General features: G+C 41.8%; 1 protein-coding gene across 1 annotated transcript in view; it reads right to left on the bottom strand.

Annotated features, from left to right (window-relative positions):
* DDX4 (DEAD-box helicase 4) overlaps positions 1–10918 on the bottom strand; it is a 72821-nt gene that overhangs the window by 61502 nt on the left and 401 nt on the right. Inside the window, exons 2-5 of the mRNA XM_018562676.1 lie at positions 9455–9494; positions 5249–5310; positions 2319–2373; positions 363–398 (exon numbers count right to left, since the gene is read on the bottom strand). Of these exons, the coding sequence (XP_018418178.1) occupies positions 363–398; positions 2319–2373; positions 5249–5310; positions 9455–9494 (193 nt within the window). The remainder of the gene's footprint in view (positions 1–362; positions 399–2318; positions 2374–5248; positions 5311–9454; positions 9495–10918) is intronic.

Genomic DNA, 10918 nt, shown 5'->3' with positions numbered 1-10918 from the left:
TCAGCAAAGCAGGCAAGATGCATCCAATTTCCTAGGGTATAGCAAGTCTCACAATATTTCCAGAGTCTCTCAAAGGACAAGAGAAATACATATATTCTCTCCGAGGAGAATGAGCTTTGGACAGCCACAAAGATCTTTCCTTACTTATAGCATTTCTGGAATTGTCAACTAAACTCCACTTAGTGCATTTCTCCTACAAAAAGAACAGAGTTTTTGGATTTTATTTATAGGACACCAGACCTATCATTATCAAGGCTTTCCTGAAGGGGTGAATTCCAAAGCACCAGCTTCAGACCTAGCATCCCTGCTTATAATACATTGAGAAGCCCTCATGTAAAAATGCTAAAGACCCAAAACCATACCTTTGTTGAACATGCCATATCCACCTCGACCTCTACCTATTCAGTGAAAGAAAATATAGTTTAATAAATTCACACTTTTAACATTTTGTTTCATCTAAGTCTAATCTAAACTTTAACATTTGAAAAATACTGCAGCACTTGCTTGGAAACTGGCTGTTTCCATTATTAAACCTGTAAATATTGCAAAACATTTTTTACATAACCAAGAACATGGAGTTGTCATTTTAACAAATCTTGCCACTTCCCAACAAAAAAGTGATATATCATAAGCACATCTGTAACATACCTACTAAATTACTGGTCAAACCTTTAATGGTAAACCACCAGCTACATTTTGAAAACTAAAAATGATCATATGGTTAGAAAGTAGATCGAAAACCATAACTGAACAACATAGCTTGCTGTGGCTAACTCAACGTTGCATCACATGCCAAACACAGGAACCATTGCCCTAAACAACATTACAGGCCGGCCACACATCTTCTGTATGGCCGGCCTGGGTACAGTTTTAAAGCTGCAGCCGTGGAGCCGAGAAAGCTATTATGACTGTTCAATATTCAAATGAAACCGATCGCACTCCTGACCGAATAAAAACCCTTTGGAGTTGGCTGGGTGCAAAGAGCGACTACGGATGCCTCCGTGAATCAATAAATGAATGTAGAAAAAAAGTTACCCGCACTCCAGATTAATTTTCAGTCAATGTTCATTGACCTCTCATCATGTCATATTTTCAAGCTGTTATGATTGAACGCAGTTAGGATTACTAAAGAAACATCATCAAAAGCCAAAACTAAACTACCACACTCCTCTCTCAGTAGAAAGAAGACATCCATCACCTAAGGAGACTATCAAAAAACCTGAGGATTAGGGGGATGTGTTCCAATAGGGACACCTGGCTTTGTAGCACACTGCAATACAAAGATGCCAATCACCATTTCATTGGGTGTTCTACAGGACAAGAAAAACAGTGCTTACAACGCTTTAATTTTAGAATAAATTAGCCAGGTTGACACAGTGCACCTTAATGCACAGTATGTTAACACAGCATAAAGTGTGAATAAGGCCTAAACAAATCTGTCAACATGCCTTTTTGGAACTAAGAAGCAAAAAAGAAAAAAAATACCTAAAACTGGCTTAAAAGGACAATACAAATAGTAAAGTTTCATATTTCCTTAAAAAATTTAACTGCTTTCTGACCATGATAAAATAATGTACAAATACTCTCTCCAATCAGCCGCACGAAACCGAGGTCAATAAAAATCCAACTTTATTGTGGTAAGTTCCATGCAAAGTTCAAAATACAAGGTACACACCACCATATTATCTCCCCAACGCGTTTCACCAACTGGGCTTCTTTGACAATCGTAGTGAAGCTTAAAGGTGCCTATACACTCTTTGATTTTCGGTCAGATACATATATACACAATTTAAAAAAATATATTTTAATTAAAGTTGAATGTAATTTTTCATTTTGGCCTGACAAATCCTGCTGCAGAATGTGCAATGCGGTGCTAATCATTTCAATGGCACCCCAAATGCGCTTCCCGCCTGCATTGTGATTGTCCACACTGGAACAAGTGGTACTGCAATGCCGTGCATCCCGATTACAAAAAATTGTGCATGCAGTTTTATTATGAATTAAACTGTTTGTAAAACTATTTTAAATAAGATATTTATTTTGCTTTCATCCGATTAGTCGATTAATCAAAAAAATAAGCAGCCAACTAATTGACCATGCTGATTTTATATCTGTAACAATACTGAAGCCAGGCATTTAACATTTCCAAAAAGGCAGCCAAGCAATGGCAGCCCCATACCATTCACTTGATAGATACTAAAGACTATCAATTGCTAATTACTAATGCCTGTCAGCACTAATGCAGCTTACGTAAAAGGCTAGAAATTATACAAGTCAAAAGACTGCACACAAAACAAACAAAAAAGCTTCCCAAGTACCTCTTCGGTTTCCAAATCCTGTTTCCGAAGACTTCAAATCTTGGTTGTAGTCACTGTTTACTAGAATGAAAGATTCTTAGATATATTTTTGTAACTATTTACTTCACGGGATTTTTATAATACAAAGAACAATATAAATCAAATGTATGTCTTAGTAGAGTTTGTAAACTAAATGACCAGACACACGAAAGTCAAAGTTTGGGTAAAAATGAATACTTTTTTGGATTCTTATAAGGTTTCTGTAGAAACACAAATACATACAGTCTCCATGGGGGACATTTATCAAGCAAATTAACAATGCGATTAATCGAACATCGTCCGCCTTTCATTCAGCAAAGTCTCTGCGACAGGTTTACAGACCTCTAGTGTTTGTGTTCCTGGACACCCGTAAGTGCGACAGCTTGCAAAGTTCTGAGACAGATATACATAGATTAAGAAGTGGTCAGGGTTAGGTTTCATTCTGTCCTAGCACTACTTTAGAGCAGGTGAAAGACAAATGTATGACAAGCTGAACCCCGGAAAGAAATCTGCTGCAGGATTTCACTGCTTCAGTTTAGTATTACTGTGCGGAAAAAAAAAATCATAAATGTTGGTAGGATCTGAACCCAAACAATGCAAACAATACACTATTAGACACTAAGCCACCCCTACTACATCTTGTGCATTAACAAGGGAAGGTGGGGAGGGGTTGGTTCATCATTGCAGCCATTCCCACCAATAAGAATGGGCTTTTGTTGCTGGGATAAAGCAGTAGTACAGATAAGTGCAGGGGCACCTGCGGATGCAGCTACCTGAAAGGGGGTTATCCCTCATTAATGAGTGTTTTCCTAGTTTTATTACAATAAATATGTCTAACATTTTTTAACTCTGGCACTTTTTAAAGGTGGACACCGCTAAAGTAGAAAATAAAGTTGCTAAGCCACAAGGACCATTTTTACCTAATGCTACTGAGCATCACTAATCTTCAGCCACCTGAATCCACAACTAATGAGGTAGAGGCTCCAACTCACAGAACCAATTACCACCACCAAGGATTAGATTAATGCAGGCTTGTTCACATTTTAGAGCAAAAAGCAGTGTGCATTAACCCTTTCACTGCCACTGGCAAAAAGTACCAATACACATATGGCAGCACGGACTTGTAAACGGTTTCCTGGCTGCTATATGAGCCTGGAGACGGTCACTTTCATACAGGCAGGGGTTCATTTAACTTCTTACACTGTACGTCCACGTCACTAAGTGCCCAAATGACTTCTCATGTATACTGTACGTAAGCAGCTATTCAGAGCTCCCAAATGCCGGTAACCGCTCAGATTAGAGCTGCAACAGTTATTCGATTAAGTCGATTAAAATCGACGATGGAAAACGTTGTCAACGTTTTCCATCGTCGATTCGTCGGCTAAAATTCAAATTTCCCGCTCGCCGCTGCTTACGCCCGCCGTTTACGCCACTTACGCCCGCTGCTTACGCCACGCCCACGTCGTTTAAGCCGCTCGTGCCAACGCCGGTATACCCGCTCACGCGACGCCGCTTACGCCACGCTGAGGACATGTGTCTGGCCCTCTCATGATCAGCAGTTACCGTTCATTAATGGAAGCCTCACTAACAAGGCATCCATTAATGAAAGATTTAAGCCGTTTCAGACACCCAATCCCTTTCAGGGATTGGGTGTCTGCCAGTGATAGGAGTGCGGTGTTTACTACACTTCCGATCACTGTTAAGCAGCCGTACACATCAGGTTTTGCAAATCCCAACCTGTACCAGCATCTTGCTGAATGCTTCAACTTAGAAGCATTCAGCAAAAGCCAAAAGCTGCCTGTCTGTAGCTTTAGTGACATCTGATCCTGACATGCTGCAGTGCATTTTAGGATCAGTGTCAATAAGGTTATTGGATGTCCCTAAGTTTTGGGCAGCCTAATAACCAAAAATAGTGACATCCATTCACAATGACTGCTTGATATAATTGACCAACACTAGCTTGTCATGTGTCCCCCTTCTCTCGCTGTCAGCAATAACTTACAGCGAGATGAGTTAAAATGTGTTTAAGAAACAGTTTTATACTAAATTATAAAAATTAACCTCTCAAAAATCTGCTGCTGAGCTGCAGAGTTGGTTTTTACCCTAATGGGTTAAATTTCTTTAAGTTAAACGCCTCATGACGGCAATGTTCAAATTATGTCGCTGTCACTAAGTGTGAGTTAGTGACACTTAATGACAGTGACATTGTAGGCCACCTAACCAAACCACTATTAGCTTTTAGAGAAATAAAATGTTAGCTTTCAGTTTTAGGCTGAAAAGTACAGAAACATTTTCTGAAATCCTAGGCATGCAAAGGTGTTCCCAAATAAATTAATTTTAATGCGTTTTTTTTAGCTGTGCTTTTTTTCTAAAAAAAAAAAAATATATATATCAAAACTGGGGGAAAAGTGTTGATTTTAAATTTGTTCCTCTTTTATATTATGTAAGTACTAAGTGAGGTGTTAGACACACATATGTGAAATAAATATGTAGCCCGATCTGTTCTCTAAAAAACAATATATAACATGTGTGGGTGCACTTAGTAAGAAAGTATATTACTGCCGTGGAAGAAATACACAGCAAACATTTTTACAAGTGTGCTGACACACGAACTGACCAACGAACAGAAACTAGAAAAAAGCTCAGTCATGAAGGGATTAAAGACAACCAGTCACCCAAAAAAAAAAAAATACTCAACACAATCTAATATACATTTACCTATAAATTTGGGTATTATATTATTGTGAACAAAGTTATTTAGAATGCTTTTTGACTAAAAATTTGGGTTTGATAAACTGCACTAATAAGTGACAAATGGAAGCTGCGATTTTTCCCCAGAGTCTCTGCTTTTGGAAAGATAATATTGGGGGGTTAAGGAATTTTCAAGCCTAAAGGTGTGCATAATGCAAAATACCTTTTCTGTTTCCAAAAGCACTCTCGGTTGATCCAAAGTTTTGATTGAAATCATTGTTGGCTGAAAGACATCAAAATAGTCAAATTAAAAAAAGTTAATACAAAATATAGCCAGGTGCTTAATAAAAAAAAAATATCTTACCCGTAAAAACTTTCTTAATGAGTACATGACAGGACACAGGGAGTTGATTCTGGAACCAATAGGTTATACAATGGCCTAGGGATGTCCCAATACCGATGCTAGCATCGGAATCGGGCCCGATACAGGGCATTTTGACAAGTGATTGTACTTGTCAAAATGCCCAGATGCCTAGCGCCAAAGCTTGCACTATGTTTTTTTTCTTTTCTTACTTACCTCGCCGAGCGTCGCGTCACTGGTGCTCCGGTGGGCGGCGCTCCGAGCGGGGTCATCTGACAAGTCTCCGGGTCCTAATTTAGGTGGCGACGCTCGGCGAGGTAAGCTAAAAGAAAAACCCGCAGCGGCCAGTCAGGTGAGAGGAGCTCCAGGTGGGGTTCTAATTTAGCTGGCAGGCACCTCTAAGCCAGCTAAATTAGGAACCCACCTGGAGGTCCTCCCACTGGACCAGCACTGCCGCTGACTCGTCCCTGCTCTCTCCGGCACAGTGAGTGAGGGCAGATTTGTATATCTATATGTACTGTACATATACAGCACAAATGTCCCGTAAATTGCAGCAATAGATTTACAATAATCCCCTGCTAACATGAATGGGTTAAATGATCCATAGTACAACTACATATTATGTACTATGGATTATGATTTAACCTATTCATGTTAGCAGGGCAGAATTGTGAGCGCCTCCCACAAGCTGAGCACTGAGATGCGATGCAGCGATCCTGCCCAGCGCCGACTAGTAGAGGCACCGCGTGAGGCTACGGGGATCGTAGTGAAACTGTGATTAAGGGAAGCTGGGATGGGGCTGGCTGTAAATCTACTGCTATAGTGTACTGGACGTGTGTAATCTATATGTAGTACATATATACAGCACACACCTCCACTACACTCCAGCAATAGAGTTACAATTCTCCACTGCTAACATGAATAGGTTAAACCATGATCCATAGTACATAACATGCAGTTGTACTATGGATCATTTAAAGTCACCTGTCCCTTTAAGAAAAAGTATCGGTAATTAGTATCGGCAAGTACATGAGGGGATACATTGGGCCTGAAAAAGTGGCTGACCTTTCGGTGATTGGACACTGGCAGGCAAAGCTGTAAGGAAAGCCCTGTATTACCTGTTCCCCTCCCAGACAGCATCAATTTTGTCATTTTGGAACCAATGGGATGTTGAGAAGCAGTCTAATAGAAGGGCAGGCAACACAGCAAACAAAGAACAGGCCCGTGAGAGAAAACACAATCATAAAAACTTGGCACGTGTGTAAATAGAGAAGATCGGAGAAACCAAAGCCTGAAGGCCCGAGAAGCACCAACACTGCTGGTAGAGTGAGTCTTCACTGGAAAGGGGGGAATTTTACTGAGTGATCGTTCACCAAATCCACACCAAACCCTCTTCAATAGGATATTGCTAAGCAAACTGTGACACCGTCACCATGCAATATCATCTGGTAAAGGGTGTGTGTGTATCGGGAAGGTTTGGACATTCTCAAAGAGGCAAGAGGAATGACCTTTGGAAAGAGCAAAACGGGTGACTAGATGCAAACAATCATGCACTTCATCCATATGGACAGAAATGGTGTCCTTGAATATAAGAGATGTGTCTGGGGACAGGTCCTTTACTACTCCACTGAACTGGAAGTAGCCCCTTCAACTTCTTCCTCAGGGAGTACAAAAGCATTCAGAAGAATGTCAGGGAGGGAATCTGATGAGGAAGGAAGAGGGGACCCACTTACTCCCCTTGTTGTCTGAGCATTCCAATAGGTCAGACCTTTTACTCATATATATTACCATTACAGAGGCGAGCTTCTCTCTGGATAGCAGGGTATGGGAGGATGCCCTAAGAGCAGGGGTGAAGAACCTCCTGCCCTCCAGCTGTGGAGAAACTAGAAATCCCATGAGGCATTGCTAGATTCTCACAGCCACGACTCCCAGATACAGATGCATCATGGAATTTGTAGTTTCACCACAGCTGGAGAGCCAGAGGTTCCCCACCCCTGCCCTAGAGGGTGCTGAGGAAGACCCTGTGGTGGGAAGGAGCGGAGCATATGGCTAGCAGAAACACTTCAGAGGAAACAGAACCTTCTCAGGTCTTGTGGCCCCGGAGCCTGCCCCCACACATCTATGAGACACTACTGCACGAGAGGTACTCAATGCGAGGGCTGGGGGACATCTTGTGTGCCAGCAATGTAGGCAGAAGTAGTAATCCAGTGTGGTGGTGCATCTGAACTGTGTAGAAATTGCCAATGCTCAGTAACATGTGGCCAGTTCAGGGTGCACCAGAAGGAAAATGGTGGGAGAATGTGCAGGCGCTTACAGCTTCCCAGGCTGCCTTTGAAACTTAATGGCCCCCATTTAAAAAAAAAAAGTGCAGCAGTCCACTCTAAAGCTCCAAGTTACTCCTTACAGGAATAAGAGGCAGTTACACTTGACCCCTTCAGCAGGGGCTTGCCCTGGCTTACCTGACCCTCAAAGCGACAGTGACCAGGTGTGTGCCATAAGCATTTAAAGGGATATTCCCGATCTTTGCCTGCCCAGTGGGTACACACCCCAAAGGGGGTATCTTCAGGGATGGTACTCCACCACAATTGACTACATCCTTGGACTTGTATAGCACCCTGTGGCAAATGTGCATGCTGCACAAAGTGCCCCATAAAAGACCCAGTGCCCTGAGCACATTACCGGCTGGCACCATCTGACATGAGTATGATTCCCCAAATATCTGCCGAGGAGAAAACAGATGCTAATGGCTGCTGCCAAGTGCAGAAAGGATGGGCTTCTCAGAGCAGAGATCAGATTGTCCATTACCTAAGGACACAAAAAATGACCCAAAAACTGAGGGAGGCGGGGAATGGACGGGGATTTATTGGGCTGTCCTTGTAGCTTTGATTTGCAAGTGTCTAGTCACCTAAAGATAACTGCATAAACCAGTGGTCCCAAATTCACTCCCTGTGTCCCGTTAAGATTTGTGTACTCGTTAAAATCCCTTTCTCTGCATTCATTGAAGGACACAGCGGAGACTTAAGGTGCCCATACACTGTGCGAATAATGGCCGATTTCTGAGGAACATGGTGTGAACCTAGCCTTAGAAATGTTTAGTAATGACAATCTCCTAACGCATAGTTCTAGATAATTGCAGTCATTGTATTCTTTGCATATCTTATTTCTCTTTTCTTCCCATCTTCTGAAGGTAGCCATGTTAACTAAGGGCACGTTACTAGATCACTTTAAATCCTAGGAACTTTGGCGCATATAACTAGGACATGTGACCATGCACATCTCAGATGAGGGCCCAGGACCAGCACACACACATGCAAACATACGTCGGGTGCGCCTATGTGCCAAAACGACGATTGCGCCCACTGCGTCGTACATGTTACATATCACCACGAACGTCTGATCGTGAGCAATAATTTTAGGGCCATCAATCACTGTTAACACTAAACTGATCAGCAGTAAAACACTTTTCAAGCGTCACCTAGGGCCAATTTTGGGTATGGTAGTTTTTTGCGATTTCGCAGGTATGCGCAATTTTAAAGCTTGACAAGTTTGGTGTCTACCTGGCGTGACCCCGTCTTTTATATTTTACCTAAAAATTGGGTAATGTAAAATGTTTCAAAACATAACGTAGGAAAAACGTTTTTTCAAAAGTCAGTACTTTTTTCGCTATATAATAAAAAAATAGAACCCCCAGTAGTGATTAAATACCACCAAAAGAAAGCTCTATCTGTCCCCAAAAAATTGTATAAAATTAATTTCAGTACAGCGTTGCATGACGGAATACATCTCAGCCAAAGTACTGCAGCGCTGAATACTGAAAACGGCCTGGTCAGGAAGGGGGTGTAAACACACCGGTCTTCAATTCGTTAAATGTACCGCTGCAAAAGGTGGAAATGGGCTTTAAGCTTAGGACTCACTTTCAAAATTACCCAACTTACTATTTACATTGTTTAAACCTAAAAAAACTGGCAAGGGTTTGTCTGAAGCCATTATTAAGAGAAAATAAGTATAAAAATGCTCCTATTCGTTGCCTTTATAGCACAACATTAATATCCACTATTGCACTTACATGAATAATTATTTTGATTGCGCTCCTGGAATGCTGGCTCCTGGGAATAAAGAAAAAAGTCAGGTAACTGAATGCTATACCACTATTACATTGTAAACATTACTATACAGTTTTACTTTTGAAGTAACACTTATGTCTGGATTTGCGAGGGACATTAAAAAGAAAAAACTTTCTTAAAATAAATGTTTGTTATAGTAAGGACTAGCCCCCATTAATAATTAAAAAAAAATCCTGAAGGTTTAATGTCGCTTTAAGGCTCAGAGATGGCTACGGTGAGGGTGGGAGATCAGCTACAGAACATGCAGGGGAAGCTGCCAGAACGTATTTGTGGACTTTGAATTCAGAGTCGGCAAATAAGGTGATATGGACCATAAAGTAATGGGTAACTGTAGTAAAAACCTTGTGAAAGAGGAGCCAGGAAGACACCCAGTACAACAGGCTTGTCCCTCATGTCCTGAATGAATGTTGTGACTGCGTGGCGATAAGGCTCAGGGTACGAGGCCTCCGCTACTCACAAAAACTAACCACTAGTAGCAGGTAAGGGTCCAATGTAGGGCTGCAGCCAACTATTACTTTCATAATTGGTTAGCCGATTAAACGGATGAATAAAAAGTAATTTATTTAAAATAAAATACTTAAATGCAGTGTTACAGGCAAAGTTTACTTCAGAACAAAACGGTATGCACATTTTTTGAGATCGCACTGCACTGCAATTCAGGGCATTGCAGAACAGCGCGTTCCAGTGCAAGCCATCACACTTGGGGACGGGAGGTTCATTTGGGATCCATTGAAATGAACAGCACCGCAACACACCTCTTGCAGCAAAATTTGTCAGGCCGAAACTGAAAATGAGATAGATATATAATAGATATATATATATAGATATATAATATATATATATAGATATATAATATAGATGGATGGATATTATGGATATGGCTCCCAGCCTCTAGATGCAGAGGAGGAACTGGGCAACGACCGGGCGGGCTGCAGTGGTCTGGGTCCCCGCAGCCCCTGCCAATAGACGGGGAGAGCAGAGGGGATTGAAAGGGACACAGACAGATGCAGCCAGCGGCAAATAATGCAAAGCAGTGGCAACTAATCAATGAGAAACGTTACCAGCGATTCTCACTATCAAATCAAAATAGCTTAGATGTTGCAGCCCTAGTCCCATGCAGACTTAAGTCACTGTAGGATAATATAACATTTCCATAAGGCACTTTCCAATGCAGGAACCGCACCAGAGAAAATGGCGGCCACTGCACTCGGATGACATTAACACCTATGTCTAGAAGGCACTTGACACAGAAACCGAAGGTCACTTCTAGGCTAGCCCTGCACGTCCAGCGGCATCCAGACAACACTCCAACGGCTAACGAAGGGAAGGGGGGAGGAGTCCGGTGACGTCGATGTCCATGACGTCACCGGATTCCTCCCCCCTTTGTTAGCCGACAGAGCCACTGG

Source organism: Nanorana parkeri, unplaced genomic scaffold (genome assembly GCF_000935625.1).
Source record: "Nanorana parkeri isolate BGI_ZX_2015 unplaced genomic scaffold, ASM93562v1 scaffold591, whole genome shotgun sequence".
Taxonomy (NCBI): Eukaryota; Metazoa; Chordata; class Amphibia; order Anura; family Dicroglossidae; genus Nanorana; species Nanorana parkeri.
This window is presented reverse-complemented; position numbering and strand designations above follow the sequence as displayed.